We start from the raw sequence: 25,128 nt of genomic DNA on the forward strand, positions 1-25,128 counted from the left end.
TCTCAAAGAAAAGTCTTCTCTAGTTTTCTTTGACATGATATGCTGTTGAGATTTGGTGGAATCCCATCTTTAGATCTGGAGAAATGGGTGAGCCAGGTGGCCCATGCAAAGGAACGAACTTTGAACTTTTGTCAGCACTGATTACATGAATTTTGTCATCGTCTATGGAGTTGGGAGTAGAAAAGAAAGGCTCTGGTTTCCTTACAAGGGTTCCAGAGACTAAAAGCAGCCAGCAGATACAACTATACAATGTACATCCCTTCATCTGTCTAACAGATACCAATACACCCCAGATATCCAAAGGCAGTATTTCTGGAAGACAGCTGTCATGGGTCAGAATAACTGAATTTACTGTCTCAGCTCTGATTGGCTGTAATTACATGGACCCAGTCATGTATCCATTAGAGGAGGAAAAGGAGTTCTAAGATAAGTGTTTTAATGCTTCCTTTCAATGATGCCTCTAATAACCTCCATTTCTGAGACGTTACATCCTAGGATAAATGGGCATTATGTTGTACTTCTTACATTTTCTCATAGAAGTAATTAAAACCAGAATCTTCAAAAGATTTAGAGTTTTAAAAGGACAATGCAATCAGACTCATTAGGGAGAATGAAATGTCCACAGGGAGGTATTGAAGAAGACCATCCCTGCTTCCAGTATGGTATTTGATCAAGTTCTCTCAAGAACACAGTATTGTTTCTACTCTTCGGGCTTCTTTTCGGTGTTTCTGTATAATGCCCCCCTCCTGGTATGAATTAAACATGTGGCTGAAAGTTATTTGGCTTTGATGTAGGATTTGGTCCAATTTTTTTTCTACAGATGTATGTATGTATACATCTCTTCCATATCATCTCTTAGACTCTACAAAGAATACAGAATTCTTGTTCCTGAAAAGGTTCACTTTAAAAATACATTATAAAGCCAGTAAGGCATTGCCAGTATTTGTTCATGGAAAGCCACTTCCAATGCCTGCACGCTAACCCTAACTCTCAACTCACTGGCTCATAGAGCCCGCAGCCCAGAGGACTAATTTTCCATTGTGACCTAACGTTAAAGAAAATGGGAGAAAATGGGATTGTTGTTCTTCTTTCTCACTACACCTGTACCTTCACAAAGGAAGTTTCTTCCTCACTGCTTTCTATTAATTTGGCTGTCCCAGAATTGGAGGCTATAGATGTGAAGGGGGCAGAGCGTGAACTTTGGCCAAAACTATGGAAACTCTGGGTTACTGGGTGGGAAGCTCAGTGGTCTGTCCTCCTCCATACTCGGTTTCCTGTGTGCAGCCTCCATTATGTGGCTGCCGTGCATGTCCTCTCCTGACCAATCTCTAGAAAGGAAAGAGGAGGAGAGATGGGATTCAGCCAGGAAAGAGTGATTCTACAATGAAAATGGAGAGATGGACGGCCCAGAAAGAATTGGGTCACACTTTTGTTTTAAACTCTTTGCTTCAATATTCTGGATCTGCCTTCATTTCGTGACACTGAGGACAAGTTTAGAAGAGACACTAACGAGCTTTAATCTGAAGGTCAAACAGACGAGTCCTTGAACATTTGTTTTTGTTTTGTGTAGCGGTGAGTTTTTGCTTCACCACTTTGTGTTTCCAGTGGATCGCACAGGCACACCTGCCATGGAGCTATCTTTGGATCTGCAAATGAAACACACACACACACACACACACACACACACACACACACACACACACACACACACTAGCTTATTTTTAAAATGCCTTGGATAACTCAAAGGCTGGGCACCCCTAAACCTTCCCCTGCTACCCTAGGCTCAATCAGGGGAGTGGCCAGTGGCCCCTTAACCTGAAATCTCACATGGCTGGCTGGCTTTCTCCTGCTGCTCCTGGGTCCCATCCTTCTTCCTTGAGTCATGGTTGATTCTCTCTCATTTTTCTCTGTGTCCTAGCCTGAGCAACTCTGCACCCAACCATTGGCCATTGGCATCTTTATTGATCAGTCAAAACCTAATTGATGACGTGAACCTTTAACATTTGGACACACAGATTCCCAATTGAATCAAAACATTAGAACCAATCTCCAACAATTTTGAGGTTTTTGTTTATTTTTTGTTTTGATTTGACATATGATACTGAACAATATATATATATATATATATATATATATATATATATATATATGAGATTTTTTAGCTCCCATCTTGAAATAGTAGACAATGATAGCAACCTTTATGGTACCCATAAAGGTTGTAATGATACAAAGTCTTCTTAAAAAATTAATTTTGGTCTGTCATTTACTGAATGTTTTCTATTATACATGAAATTATCAATGTCAAAAAATTAAACAATGACCAGAGGTAGTTCAGGGGCTTCAGTGTGTGTGTGTGTGTGTGTGTGTGTGTGTGTGTGTGTCCCACCTTCGGGATAACACTCTTCCCTCTCCTTTGAGATGACTCAGAGAACAAATACAGACAGTCCCTAAGGTCTCCATGCACTAAGACTTAAGGCAGGAACACATGAAAGGCCCAAGTTTGTGGCATCAATGCTGGAGATGATTCAGTTTCACCAGAAATAGTTTCACCCTACACTCTTTGCTTCCCACTGTCATAAAAAGTTCCAAGAATTATGGGATGGCCCCTGTTCAAGGAGTAAGCGAGCCCAGGTGCCAACAACTTCATGAGCATGATGTGTGAAGGTATTCAGATGTCATCATGGAAGGCATTCCTTAGTGTAAGCACATGAGGGTCTGTTTACTATAACCAGTGTGGGCGAGTTATAGGATTATACACTACGAACATGCAGATGACTGAAGCTTAGAATTGAGACTATAAAGTGGGCAGGGCCTTTGGACCATGAGTTGGACATAGCTGGGAAAGGCAATCCTCTTCCTTCTGCCCTCCTCTGTGTAAAGTTTATGTGCAGCCATAAGTACAGATTTTAATGACGGTCACAGTACAAGTTTATAGGAAGTACAAAGTGCTTTGGAAAAGTCTGTTATTAAACCTATATTAAGTGTGTAATGAGCAGGCCCCTGAAAACTGGCTTTTTCTCAGAATATGTGCCCAGGGTCTACAAGAAGCATACACTTAACTACTTTCGTGGATGGGTATATTTCCCTCCAATGTTTTCCAACTTATACAGTATTAATTGGATGTTATCTGACAGGTTACAGCTTCAGCGGAAGCCTACCCTCTTTTTTTTCCTTTCTTATTTTTCACTTCTACCCAAGACAGGCTCCTATGTCATTGCCCGGGCTGCCTTCCAACTTACTATGTAACCCCAACTGGCCTTGAACTCACGATCTCCCTGCCTCAAGCTAAGTGTGGCATTTACTAGTGTGAACCATCACACGTACCAGGAAAAAAAGAAAAACTTTGTTAGTATAATTCATGCCATGCCTTCATTCATCAAAACCACTCAATGTTAATCAGAAAAATCCTGTAGGTTTCAACACAAACATAGACATATTTATAACTTCCAAAGGATGCTTTACCATTTCTGGTTTTCAAAGAATAGTAACATCAATCCTCTCTCATAAAGAAGTTGTCTATTTCTCTCAATGATTTGCCACCATGCAGAGCTGTATCCTGCATCAAATAAGAGTTTGGTTCTCACAACATAATTGTGCTCGGCTCGTGAGATCTAAGTTTTGCTTAAAGTCCCTCTAATAACATTAGGTTCTCAGCAATATATGCAGCTTTGAAGTAGAAAATATGTATCTCTTCTGTGATCTTGGAGAGCTAGCACGGAAGACCTTTTGGAGAGAGGGGGCACATTTTTTTCTCAACAGTGTTACATGTAGCCATAATAGGAATATTTAGCAGCCAAAAATATCTTTCAGGAAAGAATGTTCAAATGCTGTCTGTGAGTTCCTTCTTCCCACCTTGTAATTTGATTTTTTTAAAAGGAACTGAGTCTCAAAAGCAGGCTGTGATGTTCTATTTCCTTTCAGGCCTCTTGAAAGAAACTTCTGTTGTTTTGCTTCAAACACAGAAATGTTTTATTTAATTGGCACTATCGACTAATGTTGGGAAATTTTCCATGAACACACGATTAGCAAATGCCAAATGGTTAGCAAATACAAGGAGAAGTAGTATGTGCAAAGGACGATTCGAGAAGAGTAAGGGAAGAAATCAAACAGTGGCCATTTCCCCAAGACTCTGGAACCAAACAAAGTCACTTCCATGGAAAAGCAGCGATGAGCTGAATAATCTAAGCAGGTTAAAGCCATTTTAATTAACACATACCAGAGAGAAGTCAGGGGTTACAATTGCTTGACTTTGGGAACGTGATTTCTCCAAGGGGTCAAAGCAAAGGACTCTGGGATATTTTTTTCCATCCTGAGGACAGCAGAAGCACCACAATACCGCACAATGCTTGAATCCAGTGTCTGATGTTTTCCATGTCCTGGCTCCCTGGGGAGATGGACTTGTGGTTTGCTGAGATACTTTGTAAATCTTGGACAGTGGCAACATCGCTGTTTGGTGGGGCAACCAAACAACCAAGTCACAAACTCAGTGCCTAGCCCCTCCAGGTTGCGAGTGACTCCATAGGTTCAGTTCGGCTGCCAGGGGTCCTTGGGAAAGCTCAAAGCAGGAAGCCAGTCTTCAGTACACCATTCAAAGATCTCTGGGCAGAGGCGAGCCGGTAGATCCTGCTAGGTCTTGAGAGACGCTAGAATTCTATGATCCTCAACCACGAATATGCCGTTTGCATTGGTTTTCTTTCTATAGCACAGTTCTGAGGTGTGGTATTTAATTCTGTTCTTTCTGTGTGGCTTTGCCTTTGCTACGGATAAGACTTCCTTTATGCTTTAAAATGAACGGACTTTATCTTGGGATTCGACCAGACACTTTAAAAAGAGAGAAGGCGCTGTTAAGACAACAAATGTGGACAAAATGGCTGAGTGTCTGTGAATCCTTGAACCTTGTTTGCTTACTTTCTAAGAAGCGTGGTTTGTTGTCGTTTGCTTGGTTGTTTTCTGATTGGAGGATACATTGCCTGTCATATTGCTCATCTCTTGTTGTGTTCTGGATCTTTCATTTCTGCCTGAAACACGTATCTTTACAGATACATTCTCCTTACAACAACAGACACCAGATCCCCCTCCGCCTTCTGTCCTAGATGGGTTAACGCGCATGTTAACAGTTCCTATTGAGACAGGCCTGAGCGCTTGGCTGGCCACTCCCCTTCTCCATGTCTCCTAATGGCTGGCTGTACTCCATCATTTTGAATATTGAACCATTTAGCTTTTAATGTTCAATATCCATCCTTCCTACCAAGAGCCTCAATCAGCTGGTTCTTGTTCTCCTGAATCTCTGCAGGTGGCAAACCTGATTCCCCATGTCCTCTCCTGCCTCTGCAGGGGTCCATACAGGAAAACAAAACAAAACAAAACAAAACAAAACAAACAAACAAACAAAAAAACCAGGAGCTTGACAAGGCCTCTTGTCCCTCTCTTCAGCTATGATACAATTTGTTCCCTTCTGCCCCCAGGCTCACCCCTGTTTTTGCTCAATGGGGAGCTGCTACTGATCAGGAGTATTAACTCACAACTCATTTGCTTTATGGAAATTCTGGGCCTTTATTTCTCAGGGGAATAGAGAAACTCAACAGGCCTCCTACCCAGCTGTTTTTTTCCATGCAAGCTACTGAATTTATGTAAATTAGGTTCAAGTAACTGCTTATTTTAGGGATTTATAATCTCAGAACCCCAGATAGTAAACTGAAAAGGGTTCTCAGAATCTCCTCTGTATCGGTGACTCAGTCACTCAACTTAGACATGACTTGGGGCAAAATAAGAAAACTGAGCTAACCAGAACTGTCAGTGACTTTAGATTTTGTTTGTGGGGTTCTGTTCAAGGTTTGCCTGCTCGGGAGAGGTTTTGTTTTGTTTTTGAGATAGGGTCTCCTACTGTGCCCCAGGTTATTCTAACATTCACTATATATCCTAGGCTGACCTTAAACTCCTGATGATCCTTCTGCCTCTGGCTCCTGAATGCCAGGATTGCAGGCATGAGCCATCCTCCTAGGTTGTTTCTGATTGTTTTTTGATAAACTTTTTCCATTTACTGAAGGAACCAAATAAAAATGACATTTATCTCGATGACGTATTCCTACTCCCTTTATAACGAATGCCTTCCTTCTAATCAAATATTTTAAATACTCTATAAACCACATTACACAAAATAACTTCTAGTAGTGGACACTCCATCCCCTATAATGTTCAATACAATTGATTTCAGGAAAAACTAAGCACTGGGACCACTCATTGGTCCCAGCACGTGCACTGGTGGGCATATAAAAATTTGAGTATCTTTTAAAGCGCTGATTTTTCTTATGGCAAGACCGAAGCTACCAGAAAACAATTGAGAGATCAATTAGGTTACTGTTCTCTTATTGATTCTGAAGACAGAGGAAAGAGCCTGCTGGTTATTTTCTAACTGGCCTGGCTTCTTGGAGATAGCTGGAAGCCAGCAATCACAGACCCCATGGAGGAAAAAGCCTAACTACAGAACTGAGGGAGAAAGGAGGAATCCAGTTAGTGGGAATTGTCAGAGAATGGCTGGGCTATTTCTGACATAAATTTTAAGTGAGAAGTGATCTTTCTGGTTCAAACTTGCTCAAGATCCTGACATCTCTATAGAAAAACTTGGAAAGCAATATAAGCCTGGCTCTACATACAAAACTCAGTTTGGCTGTGACATGTTAAAAAAGCATAGGAGCTTATACGTAGGTCTGTCTTTTATAATATTTTGAAACATAACAACTTTCTGTCAACATCATAGAAATACGATTTGAATTTTACTGTATGGTTTGAGAAGCTGAATCACAAAAACTAAAATGTCAATGAATCTCTTAACTGCAAATTCTGTTTTTCAAAAATTTTCATATTCAATTGGAAAATCATTCTACATACAGTGTCGAAGTATATACACTCAACCTCATGACTGATAAACATATGTCCTCCCACAGGACTTGAAAATGTTTTGCAGTCTCTCAGAAATACAACCCCTATGGAGGGGGTCATTATGTTATTTTTAGTTATTTTCTTAATGGCTGGTTTAATAAAATCATATGCTATCAAGCAGGGTCTTGATATTTTCAGGATACTTTAAAATCGCCAAGACTCCCCAACACTTGTACACATATGCACAGGCACACACACACATAATAGGCACACACACACATAATATCATCATCGTCATCACCACCAACACTTCATTATCATCATACCATGAACCTGTGAGAATTACTTGGCAACGGTGGTCAGAATAGGAAGCATCCATCTAGTATATCATTGATTCATCACCATAGTTGAAGCTACAGAACCAATAGGTTAACTGCAAATGCCATTTTAGTTTGCTTTGTTTTGTTGTTGTGTTTACTCTGAAAAGACACATAAAATGAATCTTAGAATATGCTTGCAACTGACCTTTCTTATTTCAGCCATTCTTTCATCTCTATGCGAGGTACTAGTTCCATTCAACGTATGAACCACTGTAGTCTGAACCCACAAAATCCAACGTTCCTGTTTAGAATTTAATATTCCTGTCATAAAAATTTCAGCCTTGAACACAGTTTTGTGAGTGTCAGAATATCAATTTTTATAAGTTTGATGAAATACTTTCATTAGTTTAACTCAAAACTGAGTTAGAAATATTAATATACATATCCCTACTACATGGCAATTATAAAGATAGTAGTGATATCAATGTTATTATATGGAATTCTATCTGTCTTTATATAGGAACATGTCAACCCATACAAAAGGAATATATGAATATATATATATATAATGATATTTTAATTTAATTAGAATCAAAGATGAAATGACAATTCCTACTAGGCAATACGTTCCCTGGGCTTCTCCCCTCATTAATAGTCATCTTTAAAATGTGAAGTGGTCTTGCTTTCATCTCATTATGTTACATGGGATATAAGTACATAAGTTTGCAAACAGAGCTTTCTAAAAATACATTTAACAATGTCTATCAGATGTAAAAAATAAACAAGTTTTTTTAAAGGAAAATTGTGAGTTTAAACATCAGGTGTGTTACATGTCACAGAATTATTTATAACTGACAATGCATTCTTGATATCCAAAGACAATTTCTGCTAGAAATAAAATGCATGTCATACATCTGAAATTCCTGTAACCAATGACACTGTTTAAAAATAGTCTGTAATGTTTCAGCAGAGAAAAAATATCAAAATGTAATAATAAATCTGATTAGATTCTCATGAAGTTAAGTACACATATTTTAAATAGATCATTGCCTGGGAGCTGCATATCTCTCCAGCTAAACAAGTGGAAGTAGAAGCGTCCGCCTCTGGACCCCAGTGTAGAGTCTACTCTACTAAGAGCATCCAGCCTTCTGCCTGCTCGACGCTTCCTTTCATTCTGGGGTATGAGAGAAGACTGGAACTGACCCCTTTCCTGAAAATCAGGGAGTGAAGCAAATCTAGGTTCAGCATTTGAGATCAGCTTCTGCGACAGGAGAACATCTTAATTTACGGGAAGTGCCAAAAAGAGAGGTCTAACCTAGGTCATGCTTTGCTGATTTTGTATCCGTGTAAATGAAACCACAATAGTATCTCCCAAAACTGTGAATGAAATTCATAGGCCGAGCATGAGCTCTGCATGCTGCCTAGCTGGGTTCTTTTTAACAACCTCCCCGACACACACACACACACACACACACACACACACACACAGACTTTGCCTTTCAAAAGTATTTTCCCTGGGAATCTGGGTTTACCTCTTTACCCCTGCCAGAGACATGTGTATGTGTGGTTTGTTGTGACGGTTCATGAAGGAATGCTCAAAGGTACACAGCATTCTCTCCTGAAAGACCTTCCTTTAGTGTTTACATGAATATGTTGGCCCTACAATAATGCAACTATTACAGAAATAAACACTCTTGCTTGCAAAGAAGACTAAGCTATCACTTCATACTTTGTGCACATTTCCACGTAGGATAAAATGGTCAAATGTAGTGTTTCCAAAAATTATCTGATGTATTGCAATGGCTCCTATGTAGATCAAAGTGTTGACTAGTGCATCAAGAGCTAGGAGCATCACTGAATCCTTTTTGCAGCATTTCTATGTGACTGCTTATAATAGTTGTATGTAAAAAAAATATGTAAATTCTTGCACTGTGTGACCGTTGATGTGCCAGAATCCACAAACATTTTGGGCTGTATTGTGATTTCTTGCATGTGATGTATAATTATATATGATTAATAAAGAAAACCTACTTGTAAAGCAAATAAAGCTTTTGTCTTTTTTATTCTCATATCTAACTGATCTGTCTGGAGTTAATAGTCTCATGAGAACCTGAGTTCAATCTCTAGCACCCATGTTATAAACAAACAAACAAATAAATAAATGACAACTATGGTGGCATGCACTTGCCATCCCAGAGGTAGAGAAGTGAAAACAGGCAGGTGTCTATAGCTCAGTCATCCTACCCTAATCCATGAGCTCCAAGGCCTAGCACAAAACTCTATTTCAAGGAATAAAAGAGACAGCACCTGAGGAATTATAACCAAGTTAGCTTCTGGTCTCCACATGCATGCATATCTGCATACACACACATACACACACTTACACATACACACACATACACACATACACATACACACACACACATACACATACACACACATACACATACACATACACACACTCACACATACACACACATACACACACATACACATACACATACACACACTCACACATACACACATACACACACACATACACATACACACACTCACACATACACACACATACACATACACACACTCACACATACACACACATACACATACACACACATACACATACACATACACACACTCACACATACACACATACACACACACATACACATACACACACTCACACATACACACATATACGCACACATACATACTAACACATATGCACACTCACAAACATAGATATTCACACACACATACACACTTACACTCATATACTCACACACACATACACACACTTAAATATTAAATATCTCCAGATAAATGTTGTAATATAGGCTTAAGCTAAAGTACTATACTAATAGTATATAAATTAGTAAATTAATTTAAAAAACAATATTAACTTTGGTACTCAGTAATTCAAAAGGAATTTAAAAAGTAGGCTTTGTTGTCTTTACAGTTCCTAATTGTAAAACCACAGTAGTCTCAAACCTCCACAAATGCAGCTTCCTTAGCTGGCATTATCAATCAAGCCAAAGTGCAAATCAGCAGCAAAGTCCTTCTGCTGTAAAAATACACAGTTGAAAATGCAAATCTCTAAAGTCACTTCCAACACACTTATCAAAAGTAAAACACGGGGCTGGGGATTTAGCTCAGTGGTAGAGCGCTTGCCTAGGAAGCGCAAGGCCCTGGGTTCGGTCCCCAGCTCCGAAAAAAAGAACCAAAAAAGAAAAAAAAAAAAGTAAAACACACTACCGATACACACGAAGCAATGAAAGTCTTTGTAAGAAATATGGATTTCCATTGGTGAGACAGACAGCACAATTAGTGGCTAGGTATTCTTTTGTGTATGAAGTCACCTCACTCATGCTAATGCATTTAGTGAGAAAACAAACTACTTCAAAACCTGGGCAATCTCAAGTCTTTGAGAGACTTACAGAAACTGTTAGGTGTTCCTGTATGAGTTCTACCGACTACCACAAGATGCAACTTCCTGACACACGATTTCATTACTATTCTTCAACCACCCAAACCTTGAATGGTGTTCCACTTCCTAACAATTAAAGACAAGACCACAAGGGCCTTCACACCTACATAAAATACACCACAGTTGACACCTAGGCTGTCCTCAGTGTCAGCAAACCCCATATGTACACATCTGGCTCTTCTCATGAGATGACTATTTTTCCAAGTATTAAGTCCGGAGTGTGATACAGGCTGCAGGAAATTGAGAATAATTCACTGGGACATGAAATTAGAACAAGAAAACCTTTTAACAAGGATGATCTATGAGGTGCATGCATGAGCCAACGTGTTGTGGTTTGCCCTGTATTTTGATGCTAATTCCACTGCCCCAAGGACAGCTGCCTCCTCAGGTACTCAGGAATCAGGTGACTTCACCAGAACCTTCTCCCCATTGAATTTGTAAAGTACAGGTGAGGGGCAGGTACAGGATAGAAGGAGGCCTGTCATTGGAGGAGAAGGAAGGATGGGCGGGAGAGAAGTTTGAAGGAAGAGGAGGAGACTAGGACAGAAAGGAAAAGACGGAGGGAGAAAGGGAGGAGAAGCCGCAGCAGGACGATGGAGGCTGATGTAAAGATCTCGCTCTGTGTATTTACAGGTTGTTATTAATGTTCCTAAGGGATGGATAGTACTGAGCTTTGTATGTTTAGGTGGGCAATTATATCTTATCAACTGGGTCAAAGATTATTGTGTTGTGTGTTCTTTTATATGATGATTTGAGTGTAGCAAAGTGTGTGGCGGCAGGAGACACTGGGCTGCTGAGGAGTTGGGATGTGTTTCTGCAGAGATACCTAGCAGATATCATGGGGCACTGCAGTGCGGACTTAGCGGGATAAAAGACAGTGTTACTTTTTGTATTTTTATATTTTTACAACAACACCAACACGGCTGCTACTCAGAAATTCCATGAAGACTGTGGCCAAATGATATACTTCAGAAAGTTTACCAACAGTGGCTGGCTGGGCAAAAGCACCCATCTTGCCCACAGTGCTCATCTACTACAGTCCCTACTTCCCTACTATGGGGAAGGGCTGTCACAAGCTAGACTACCTCAGTAGTGCATCACCAGCTTGCTTGGTCCTGGTATCACCAGCTTCCAAGGAGCAGATGGCCACACCTAGATGCAGAAAAGCATATTGTCTGTGCAGACAATGCTGATGCCCTCATTCCTGGTAGGTTGGGGGTCGGGGGGTGACTTTATCTATTCTGGTCATGACCTACTCTCATCACCTTGTACTTGACAAAAACCTTGGGGATGGAGAAGGGCATTTCAGGAACATAGCATTGGAGGGTCTATTTTTCTCAGAGATCATATATGTATATCTCAGTACAGAACAATTTGGTATATAAATCACAGTGGTTCTCTAAGTCATTTCCCTTTCCTCCTGCAATCTAAGAGCGTTCCAGCGCTCTCTATTCCGGTCAACATTTGCTCTAGCCAGCTTTTTTTAGAGGTTTCAGTTATTGGTGATATAATGATATCTTATATAATAACTTTCAGTTTGAAAAAGAATTATAATAAATATCATTCCCTTAAAAACATTTGGATGCTTTCTTGCTTAATATGCCTATATAAATGTTTTATCTATTCTTTTTTTTTTTTTTTGGTTCTTTTTTTTTTTTTCCGGAGCTGGGGACCGAACCCAGGGCCTTGCGCTTCCTAGGCAAGCGCTCTACCACTGAGCTAAATCCCCAACCCCCTTATCTATTCTTTATTAGGGCTAAATATTATGATCAACTGACTTATAGTTCTTTATATTTTCTGAATGCAAATTCCTTGCTGGAGGCATATACAAATACATGTGTGCATATATAACTGTGAGCATATGTATATGTAGAATATGGATGGATACATCACTTAATTCTGCTCAGACACCTACTGAAAATGCAGAGTTACGTTGGTACCCAGAGACTAAGAATGAGCTACTCTTTCCAGTACCCTGAGGCAGAATTGTTTCATCCAAAGGATTGGGAGAAAGACAGCCTTGTGGGATAGAGTCAATATTGTCAACATGGTCTCCCTTTCTAATGCACCCACATAGAACCTGAGCCTTTGGTGTATGAGAGCTGTCCAGACCAAAAGAACTCAGGATGCTCAAGATCTGAGGGTCTACAATGTGTGCATGATGAAGGCAGAAGAGACAATGTCCCTGAAAAACTCACCCTTAGTCACCAGAACCTTCCCAAACCCTCAAACACCCAGACTGGGAAAGCTTAGCGTCCTAAGCATTGAAAATGCTGCAGATGTGACAGACCCAAATCCACATCAGGAACTATAAATTATATTCAGGACATCAACATGTTATAAGATATTAGCCGTGACTCGGAAGCTTCCTCCCCAAGCTTCTGACCCAGATAGCAGGAGTAATCAGGTCAGCCCGCAGAAGCATCCTTCCAGAAACTGGCCAGCTGAGGAGCTTATTTTAAAATTCATATGCATTTTCAGGATAGAGTCAAAGAGAAACACTATTCAAAAACTGAAAAATGAGGATAGCAGCCAACCCAGTCATCAAAAAAAGGTGATAGAAAGAACTTATTGAAATGAGAGTTCATGTTGGGAAGAGACAGCTTAAGCCTTTATTTATGAAACATTTTTAATGGGGTCATAGGACTCCCAGGAATAGAGTACAGTCAACCAAATCTCGGACCATTTCCCAGGTTTTGACAAAACTTGTTTGTTTGTTTTTTACTGTTTCCTTTTTCGTTACAAATGACAAGCTAAGAATAACATGATATATGTGAAAGCCACATACTGATATACTTAATCTTGGTGGACATGCAAAGAAACATTGCTGTTAGTCTATCTCCTCCCCACTGACACAATCCATAGGCAGAACTGAGCAATCTCAGTGCTGACTTCTCTTGGCTACATGAGTCTGAGGTCCAGAAGTGTAGACTTTCCTCGACCTTTGCAGAAACGTAGAGCTTCCAAGGAATGAAAGCAGAATGTAAACTTTCTCTATTGGAGGCCAGCATTTGTAGCTGTTTCTTATTGAAAAGAAGTGCATGTTTTCTGAGAGAAAACTCAGGACTCTAACACTTTGAGTTAGAATAAGAAAATGAAAAGGACATGATATTTAATATCTTCTAAAGCAGTGCTTGGTGACTCTGTAATCTCATTACTCAGAAGGCTGAGGCAAAGGATCACCGTGAGTTTAAGGTCATATATAGAGCCATATATGTAGTTCTGGGTCAGCCTGAACTTTAGACCGAGATCCTGACTCAGAACAGCAACAATGAAAATGCCCTCTTGAAATACCATTGTAGACCACAGATACTCTCTTAGAGCACACTAGGCTCATTATTTTGACTTGCCTAATGGAGGACAGGGAAAACATTCTCTTTTGAGTGTAGGAGACCTAGGAAGACAGATTTCAGCTTCCACTCAAAGCCTGAGTCACTCACTCTTCTCAGAGAAAGGGGACTGACTGGTTGGTACTATAGGAACATCTAAATGTGTCCAGTAGGTTCCAGCTGACAGAGGCATGAAGCCCTAGCAAAGAGAAAACATGGAGTCACCTACCTGTGTCACACCTGTCCCAAGCTCTACCTGAGCTATCGCTTTTTATCTTCCATCCTCCCATTACTAACTCACTCTCACCTATTTTGTGGAGGTAAACTTTAAATACTTAATATAGAGAATCCCTCTACCCCATGGAGAAGGAGAAAGGGGGGAAGTGATGTCAACTATGACCAAGCACTGCTGTAGGCTGAGATTTCTCTCTCATCACACCCACATCCCTCTCTAGAGTGCTTAAGCATCCTCCGTATCCAGTGAATCCTTCAACCCTGTGTCTGCACTCTCCCAACTAGCTCATATCCATTTCTTCCATGGACATAGTCTGAAATTCACAAGCAAAACTTTACCTTATGTAAAAACATATGGGATAGAGGCAGCATCTGAGCCTGCCTTCTCTAGTACATCATAAAGCATGGGCAAAGCTGTGTATTAGAAATGATTCTAACACATTGCTTGTGATGGAAGTGTAGAAGAGGAGGGCACACAAAGGTGTAGGTAGCTGTCCATCCCTGTCTGACAAAAGCAAACTCCCATATTACCATTTGAGAATACAGAGTACCTTTGCAGCCCACTTAATAATAGTATTAACCTTGTAAGGTTTTGTCAACCAAACCATTTGCAGTGTGCCCCTCAATTCTTTAGGGTTATTATTTCCTCTGATCTTCACAGCAACATTGTTGGGTGATACTACTAGAATCCCATTTAACAAACAAGAAAATCAAGGCTGAGATTGATAGCACTTTCAATAAAATCAGTTCTCAAGCATCTTGGAGCTGTGTGACACTATTAGAGGAAAGATGTGAACAAGTCTCTACTCAACCCAGAACTAATGACAAAGCAAAATAAGGATACCACCGAGGTACAACTCAGTGAAACAATGAGTTTTATTGGGGTTTCTTTTGAGAATAGGCATGAGGGGTCTTGGAAGCTTCAATGAATCAAAGACAGTTGCATCACAAAAGCTCACCTGAACATAGGTGACAGCTTACCAAAGCTGGGTACCTGGAGCACACTGAACAACTTCAGGCAGTCAACAGGTTGCAGAGTATATTTTCCTGGCAACTGAGCTGTGAACAGTATCAGCCTCTTCCAGGCCACCAGCCTGAACAGAGAGTGTCTCTCAGAAGTCCTGTCTGCTTATATCTCATTGAGGAAGGAGAGTCCTGGTGAAGCTGGTCAGTTTCAAGGACTTTAGAGATCTTTGAGCTGTTTGTTTCCTGAGTTCAATGAGCCTCCGTACAGGGATTGGATGTTTCACCTCCTTTCAGAACATCCTGAGTCTTAATAAGCTTCCCTCCATGCTGGAATGTTTTGTCTGTGAGGAAATTGCTACACAACAATGGGTGACGACATGTGACTACAATAGAAACAGAAGTATGTAATTGAAGAAATAAATCTAGAGGCAAGTTGAAGCTACAGTATACAATCAGGAGGATAAGTTTCATATCTTTCTGTCCTCTGGTTATGTTTGTTGTCTGTCTGCTCATGCCTAATACAAGATCAACAAATGACTTTTGTTAATTGTTGATGCTTACCTTTATTTTTTTCTACTACAGAGAAATAAATAAGGCATCGGAATTGTCCTTGATATCCCCAAAGTGTGAAAAATATCACAAAGTATTAATAACTTTTTTGTTTTCTTTTCATTTAAACTAGGTAATATTTATTTATATACTAAGTTTTTTTGAGAATTCCATTCACAAACTAGAAATGTTTATAATTCGAAACCAATGAATTAAACATCAATTACTTAATAAATATTCTATATTGATAGCCACAATGGCAATTGCTGAAAACTCGAAATCAAAGATTCTGATCATTTTCCAATTGTGCTCCAAGTTATTTTAAAGACTGGCATGAAAATGGTCTTTAATATAGGACAAGAAGATGGTACAAATATATTCATATGTATATATGAATATATACCATATATATGTGATATATACATATATACCTTGAATCCATATATATCTATATAATATATGATACATAATACATGTGTGTGTTCCTATTGTGTGTGCAATAATATAATGCTTTATGTTCATAAGACCTCAAAAAAAAATAATGGCCCGAGTTAATATGAAAAAATTGACAAATAAAATGAATGAATAAAAGTGGAGATCAATGGAGAGAATTAAAAAGGACAAAGAGGAATGGGGTGTTGCCTGACTCAGAGAAAAGAAAAATAGAAGACAAAAAACTCAAGTTGAGACCTGACTCTCTAATGGGGGTGGCAAGTTCTTATGAATGATGTTCAAAATTCACTCACTTCCATTAGATATAATAAGTACTTTAAAAAAAACAGTATTTAAAAAGCCATTATCTCTTTTTAAAGAGCTCAGAATCCAACATGAAGCCACAATCACAAAGCAGCCATCAACAAGAGTCAAAATTCTGAGCCATAGGCTCACACTGAGGAGTTTGGTGGTTTGAATGATAATGGTCCCCATAGGTGTAGGGAGCCTATTGGATTTGGGCCTGGCTGCTTTGTGACTGTATAGCTCAAGGTGGCTACGTGACTCTGGGCTGTATGGCCACAGATACTCACCCCTAAGATGGCTGCTGTAAGATTATGAGATTGTTGGACAAAAGCCTCTCCCAGGAAGATTCAGGGAACAATCACAGGATGTTTCAGCCTGAGCAAAGCTAGTGCCCTGCCCTGAGCAGATTCCTGAGAAGGGCTCGACCTTTTCAAAGAATATGTCCCCGAAAGACTGTTGCCTCTTTGTTAAAGGAGGATATCTTGCAGTTTAGGGATTCACCTTATATCCTTGGGCACTTCTCAGTACTCCCCCACCCTAAGCTTCAGTTCCTGCTTCAATTCCTGCTTCAGAGCTTTAAATGCTGTACATTCCTCTCAATAAACGAGACCTTGACAACGGAACCTTGCTTGGTCTTCTTCTTTTCTCCCCCCCTTGACACTCAGGTAGCGCCTCTTTGGGACCCTGAATAACTGGACCTGCTGGATGGGTCACATAGGTTCATATTTTTTAATTCTCCAATTGGTAGAAGTGTTCAAAAATTGAATAGTGAGTGGATGTGGCCTTGCTGGAGGAAGTGTATCCCTGGGAATAGACTTTAAGGTTTAAAAAGATGTGTGCTATTTTAAGTTAGTTCTCTCTGCTTCCTATCTGTGGGTCAAGATGTGAGCTCTTAGCTGTTCCTGCTGGACTTGAACCCTCTGAAACTGGATACCCAATTAAAACTTACTTTTATAAGTTGCCTTTGTCACAGCATTTTGACAAGAGAAAAGTAAATCAGAAGTTATCAGTAGTAGGATATTATTGTGACAGACCTGACCATGTGGTTTTGTTGAAGAATGTGGAATACTTTGGGACTTTAGACTAGAAAAGCAATAGAATACAGTAAACAGAACTTAATGAATCATCCTAGTAGGGTTTTGGAAAGTGCTAAGAACTATGCAGACTGGAAGAGTCAATCAAAAGACTAGATGAGAACAATACTAGCAACTTGGTTACAGACTATTCTTGTAAATTTTTAGCAAATGTGTATGTGTGTGTGTGTGTGTGTGTGTGTGTGTGTGTGTGTGTGTGTGTGTGTATACATGACTGCTTTCTTCTCCTTGTCTTAAGAATTTTCCTGAAGCTAAATTTAAAAGTAACAAGAGCATTTCTTTGGAGGAGGAGACTTGAAGACAGACTAATATCGACTCTATTGTGTGGTTACTAGTTACCATTCTTATGCAGGTCTCCAAGGAAAAGTGGAGAAAAAATAAATACAGAATGTGCATTATAAGAGATAAAGGACACCAGGAAGGTTAATGCTGGAGTCAAGGCTTATGCTGAAAGAACCAAGTAATCAACATGATCTCCTTGATCTAGCTTGGTTTAAAGGTAAGGGTGCCTATAAAGGTCAAGACCCTGCCCAACTAAGCTTCCAACCTGTGAGAAAGCAAAGACCTAGTGAACTTCGTACTCTCAAAAAGTAACAACAAATCAAAGCTGCTACAAATGTGATGGAAAGGTTCACTCCACAAGTGGGTAGTCAAACTAAGCAATGTCATCCATGTGGTTCAAACTTTAGCCATAAAGAACATGCATGGAAAGGGGATGTAGAGTCTTCCTCTGTGTTTAGGGAGAGCCACAGTGGTAAAGAGTATGGCAGGGGAATCTCTGTATGGAAACTCCAAGAGGCCACTATATAATATCTTCATACAATGAAGCTATAAAAATAAAGCCTGGATTCTGTTGGATGCCAGATCCATGTGCCAGAAACTTGGGATATCTGCCAAGGAGAGCTGCACATAGGAATGAAGCTAGACCACGAGATAGAAATGTATTGCAGTCAGCAAAATGAAAGGATGGAGCCATCTAAGTCCTCTGACACTAGACTAGTCTTGCTATGGTTCAGTATTTCCTCCCTAGGATTCAATTTCTCCATCTTAAAATGATAATGGATATTCTATGCCATGGTGTATTGAAAGTGTATAATTGGCTTTTATTTCACTTTATTTTATTTTATTTTACAGGTGATTGCAATTAAGAGATTGCTTTGAATTTCAAAAGAGATTTTGAATGTTGTCCCTGAAAATGGTGTCAAGATTGTGAAAGAACATGGAAACTTTTAAAGTTGGACTAAATACATGTTGCATTATAATATGGTCACATGTCTATAGGAGCTAGGGAGTGGAATACAGAGGGTTAAATGAAAATGAGTTTCACGGGCTTATATATTTGAACACTTTGTCCCCAGCTGGTGAAACTGTTTGGGAAGAATTAGGGGATGTGGCATTACTGGAAGAGCTGTGTCACTGGAGATGGGCTTTGAGGTTTAAAGAAATTCATGCCACTTTGAGTTAATACCCTCTGCCTCCTATTTGTGGGTCAAGATATGAGCTCTCAGTTTCCTTATGCCATGCCTTTGCTCAACAATCATGGACTCTAACCCTTAAAACCAAAAATGGAATCAATGTTCTCTCTTTTTAAAAGATAGATTTATTTGTTTATTCATTTATTTTATGAGTACACTGTCACTGTCTTCAGACACACCAGAAGAAGGAATCAGATTCCATTACAGATGGTTGTGAGTCACTGTGGTTGCTGGAAATTGACCTCAAGACCTCTGGAAGTAGTCAGTGCTCTTAACCACTGAGCCATCTCTCCAGCCCCTAAATGTTCTCTTTTATAAGTTGCCTGGGTCATGATATTTTGTCACGGCAAATATACAAATAACTAATACATGGGGTGTAGCCACTCACCCTTCAAACCCTCCATCTTATTTCAGGGTATGTTTCTACCAATGCAAATCCACTAATAATTAACATATGGATTGAATTAAACTCTACTAATAAGACTTTCAGTCAAAAAGCGTTTAATGGGATTTTGATAATATTGATAGTTTAGAAGGCCTTTGGTCATAAGTGAATCTTAAATCATCTCTCTTAAAGCCACCCAATTGCTAGAAAATACAAAGTGCTATTGCCTAAGCCTCACTCTAGGTGAATATTATCATTTATCACCTGGAGACAGAAGATTCAAGATGAATATTATCATTTTATCATCTGGAGGAAGGAGATTCAAGACACTTGGAAGATCCCCTTGTACCTCCAGTTCAAATGAAGAAAGTGTAAGTAACTTTGGAGGCAGGAGAATAATCTACACTGGGCCCACTCAAACTGGTGACTCCAGACTCTTATTATTGACATGTGACCCCAGCAGAAAAGATAGGCAGAGTATCAGACATTTAACAGACACTGGAGAGATCCCAGGAATAGTCCTGTTCTTTCCATTTGAAAATTTGTAAATGGTTCCCCTCTGCACTGCACTTCAAATTCTGACTTCTCTCCTTAACAATCCTTTGCCTTCAAACTTCCTTTCAACCCAGAACATCCTGATAGTCAGAAAATTCTCAGCCATGTCACAGAGACTGAATAAGCAATAGCAGTGTCCTTTTAAGAGGTGCCTTGGTCAAGCTCTCATCCTCACTCATGCCAGAAAACTTCTGAGGGTACCATATAGAGGTCACAATTGTCCTTAAGATAAAAAGGGCATTGCTATGCTGCTACTTCTGCAGCCATGAATCTGTGATAACTAAATGAAGCAATCAGAGCGAAAGACACTTAAGAACTCTCGAGAAAGTGAGTAGGCACTTCAATCAACCCTAGCATGCATCCAGCTTGCTAGAAATTTTATCAAATGCCTTTCACCCCTTTATTGAATACGTAAGGGAAAATACAATGCACAGAAAGGACCACCTTACATTCCCAGTGAGGTGTCATTGACAGAAATCCCACTTGAATAGATCTAACGCCAAAGCAGTTTGAGGAAGCACGTGAGTGTAAGGCTCCAGCAAGACATTCTCTGATTTAGACACAAAAGCAGCTCAGAGAGCCTGCAACATCAAGATGCAAAGCACTTTTGGGCTGTGAGTCAGTTTTCTTCTCCAGGCAATTAGCAATTACCAGCATTTATTCCGTGAATGGGAGTCAGGCAAACAGACAGACGTTGACAGTCTGTCATTACCGCACAAAAGAACTGCAGCTTTTATCCTCTCGAGGAAGGAAGACTTTCAGAACACCTCAACTTTCAGGCTCACACACGTCCCAGGCCTATGATTTATTTCATCATCGACCTTAAAAATAATATAAAGTTCAGCCATTTCTATTTGAGGAGACGTTTGCAGATGTACCTCCCAAGACTCCCATGGAGTCAGAGACTGTTGACAGTGACTACGAACATAGAGGCACTGAGTCAACAGCCCACAGAGGGCGCCAAGCTATACCCCTCATACTCTGGCTCTTTCCAGAGAAGGGCACCTGTTCTAATTTCCTTTCTTTTGCTGTGGTAAAAATACAGATAAAAAAGCAACTTAGAAGAAGGGTTTCAGTCCATCTCTGGGGAAAAGTTAAAACAAGAACTTTAAACAGCTAGTCACACTGTATCCACAGTCAAGAGAAAAGAAAAAAAATTAATGCATGCAAGCATGCTTGCTTGCAAGCTGTCGTGCTTGACATATTCTGCTTGATTTCTCCACCCATATAGTTCAGGACCCTCTGACTAAGGAATGGTGCTGCCCAGAGTGGACTGAGTCGTCATTGTCACACATTAATTAACCTACTTAGATAATACCCCTATAGATATGCTCACAAGCCAATCCAATATACACAATTCCTCATTGAGATACTCTTCACGGATTCTCCTAGTTTGTATCAAGTTGACAGTAAAAGCTAACCATACCAGCACCCTTCGGGCAAGCTTCCTTTACCATTCTCCACTATGCAGATGGTGTTTCTGTGAGGTCAAATCAAATGTGAAAATTACTCATCATCATGAGCCAGTACTAGATACTCATACATGGAAGAATGAGTGTGCCACCCATGCATGGATCTGGCTCTCTTCAGCCATAGGTTTTCAGCTTAGCCAGAGGCTGGAGAAGCCAGCCAAAGGTAATTTGAAGTCTCCTGATTAGGTTACAATCCGGCAGCACTCTTGAACTCCAGACTGATCGACCTCCAATACTGATGGAAACATAATTTAGAGGAAAGTACCTCATTAATCCGAGACTTAGTTCAGCTTTCCTATTTGACAGAATCATAAACTCTGTTGGACAGAAAGCATGCTCCCTTGCCATGATGTATGGGCAACACATACAGGTGTCAGAAGTTAAGAGCTCAAATCTGCTCTTTGTCAGCCAATAATAAAACATCCTTATCATTAAGTCTGAGTACTCTGTCCATAAACCCTTAGTGTACAAAAGTCCAGCCCTGTCTATCCATTCCCTCTTGCATTATCAGCCTCAGTGAGAGTAGAATTCCAAACATAACTGTGGTCTGGAGTTTATCCAGAGCGTCACACAGCTCTCCTAGCCCACTGATCCACTGCTGCCTTTCCTCACCCTATTAGGATCCCTTTTTCCACCTATGATCCCACGTAAAGTGTGGCCTCTAAAACAATAAAGCTTCCTCTGTTGCAGTGTGTTTAGGCACTTAAAACACAGGAAAAATGCAAGGTTTCTCCCTGCTTGCTGCCCTTCTGGCCCTGTAAACAGTGTCTTTCAAGACCTTTTCTCAGAGATGTCTGGAGATTTCCAGTTTCATAGCCTTACACTCTTGTTACTTCTCTCACTCTGGATCCCTACCGTGCACCAGGCCTTCCTTTCAGTTCTCCTATGTTCTATGACGATCTGTATTGGCTTGAATTCCTTGATCAATCTACTCAGAGTAGACAAACTATAGCCAGATTAAAAGTGACTCATCTTCAATCAGAAATAAAGTTACACATGAAAAAGAAATACACATATGCACACAATTGCACAGGAACAAAACATGTTCAGTAAAATGTGCTTGGCATTGTTTAAAAAAAATTTTTACCAAGAGTCAACCTGCTTATGTTTCTCTTAACAAATTATTTTTCTTTTTCTTAGTTTACTTTTTCTTCTGCACTGCTGTACTTTGACTATATCACCCCAAATATACTGGAAGCATCATTCCCTAAATCATGTGTCACATCAATGATACTTAAGATGTGACCCCTAGGAGGTATGTGGGATTTGATGAGGTCATGAGGGTGAGTCCCTTCTGTATTTTCCTGAGTTGTCTTTCCCTCTGTTTACACCACCCTCATCTTCCTCTTCCTGCATCTGCATCAATATCAAAGTCCAATTTCTTTCTCATCTCTGCTTGAAGCTTTTCTTAACTACCCCCTCTAACACACAGTTTTCTTCAACCATGTAATATTAAATATCACTGTTGGTGACATAGTTGGACAATTAATTTGCCTTTTCCATGGCAGAAGAGATGGGCTGTAAAGAGTAATAAGAGTAAAGATGGCAATGTAAGAGTATGAACTGTGCTCCTACATAAATTACGAGGAAGAAGGATTAGAGGTGTGGACATTACAGTTTGAAAGGCTGCTTCTCAAAAACTCACACTGAAGTCTAGTTGTAAGAGTTGGGATTCCTAGAATATGATTAAGCCACGAGGACTCCTGCCTTATGAGTAGGGTCAATGTCACTGCAAAATGATCAAGTCCAGGTCCTGTTTTATCTCTAAGACTTCTCTGAGCGCTGGCACTTTGACCTTAGACCTCTAATGCTCCAGAGTAGTGAGGCGGAACACGTTCCTTTATTATAAATTACCCAGCCTGTGCTGTTCTGTTGGAGCAGCACAAAATGTACTAAGATAATGAGAATTTCTTTTTAAACAATCGGTGACTGACAGGTGAGTATGAGAGAGGCTAACATAATGAGCTATTAGTATGTGTCTATCAGTGGTTTCCCACTCCAAGAAGTAGAATTTCAATAGATTCTGAGTGTCTACAAGCAGAAAGCTTTTCATTAAGAGTAAGCATGTCATATCAAATGTTCGTATCAGCTACATGCTGTGAGACAAATACCACAGTCTTAGCAGCCTCCAGTTCCATTCATGAATTCACAGATGCTGGTAGACTAGGATTCTGTTCACACAGTTGGTTTTGCCTCTTACTGCAGATCTACACATCACTTGCAGCATCTCTGTGGATGGCAATCCTACTTACATCTGCAAGTTAACCTGCCGGAGGAAGAAAGAACACAAGGCAGGACTTCACTGCCGTACATCAAAGCAAGCCAACAGCCATACCAAAGTGCTGAACACATTCCTCTTGCAGCGAAGCCATTGCAATGGGGTTGAGAAAAGAATTAGGCCTTCAGTTTACCATTGTGTCACAGCATACAGAGTCTGAGTGTAAAATTAACATAATGGGATGCTAATCAGAAGTTAGGCATTCATGGTTTTACTCCACTCTGACACTCAGTGGCCTTAAGGGAAATATTTCCATTCTGATCTCTAAACTAAGAGGGTTAGACTAAATAGACCTTACATGGGCTTTAAACTCCTCCTCTTATTTGTCTGACAATGCAATCTAGGTCACATATACAGTAACAATTACAGTCATAATTACCACCATCTATTATCTCCCCTTTTCTCTGAGCATATATGACAACTTATTTTCCCTAACAAACCATTCACCATTATAATGAAGAATGAGTGAAGTCAAGTGTTGTTTGTTTGTTTGTTGTTTGGTTATTGTTGTGTGTGTGTGTGTGTTTGTTTATCATTTAGTTCACTATCATTAAAATGGCAGGGTAGGATTTGATTCAGGAAAGCTGACTCACAGTCTATGGTCTAAACAATCACACACATGGCCTCTCCAGTCTGTGCTTTCCAAAACCAAACTCTTACCTAAACCATCCTCTTCTCTCTTTCCTTCCTCTAATTGACAATTCCACTCATTCCGTTGTAGAGAATGGCCACAAAGTTTGATTTTTCCTCTCTGTGTGTATATGATAGCCTCTGGCTTCTATGGATTCCATGGTTCCGAGATGCTTTACACCCACCCAGTTCTGTCCATTCCATTGTCTCCACCACAAACCCCATCACTGTATCTATATCTACTGCATCCCCTACTTCAAGGCTCGTGAGCATCACATCTGCTCTTTCCCAGCTCCGCGGCTCTGTGACTCCTGGTTTGGCTCTTGAATCCAAACTCTCTCATGTGATCTGTGATGTGTTTTCATAGTCCGGTCCCTGATTAAGGCCATGGCCTCATACCTTGTCATCTTACTTAAAACACTATTGTGGTGGTTTGAATATGCTTGGCCCAAAGAGTGGCACTATTGATAGATGATATGCCCTTGTTGGAGGCAGTGTGTTACTGTGGAGGCACGACTTTGAGGTAATGTAAATGCTCAAGTTCTGCTCAGGGTGAGACACAGCAGTCTATCCCTGGATACCTTCAGATCAAGATGGAGAACTCTCAGCTCCTTCTTTGCCTGTACACTGCCATGCCCCCGCCATGATGATAATGGACTAAATCTCTGAACCCATCTATAAGCCAGCCCCAATTAAATGGTTGCCCTGACAGGAGTTGTTTTGGTCATGATGTCTCT

The 25,128-nt window shown here is 40.1% G+C and overlaps 2 protein-coding genes across 4 annotated transcripts in view; one reads left to right on the forward strand and one right to left on the reverse strand.

Moving 5' to 3' along the window:
* Nucleotides 1–25,128, forward strand: part of Oprm1 (opioid receptor, mu 1) — a 253,689-nt gene that overhangs the window by 73,857 nt on the left and 154,704 nt on the right.
* The window catches only part of Ipcef1 (interaction protein for cytohesin exchange factors 1), a 202,924-nt gene continuing 192,903 nt past the window's right edge, over nucleotides 15,108–25,128 (reverse strand). Inside the window, exon 11 of the mRNA XM_087567601.1 lies at nucleotides 15,108–15,598. Coding sequence (XP_087423727.1) covers nucleotides 15,506–15,598 — 93 coding nt within the window. The 3' untranslated portion in view covers nucleotides 15,108–15,505. The remainder of the gene's footprint in view (nucleotides 15,599–25,128) is intronic.

Source organism: Rattus norvegicus, chromosome 1 (assembly GCF_021556685.1).
Source record: "Rattus norvegicus strain SHRSP/BbbUtx chromosome 1, alternate assembly SHRSP_T2T, whole genome shotgun sequence".
Taxonomy (NCBI): domain Eukaryota; kingdom Metazoa; phylum Chordata; class Mammalia; order Rodentia; family Muridae; genus Rattus; species Rattus norvegicus.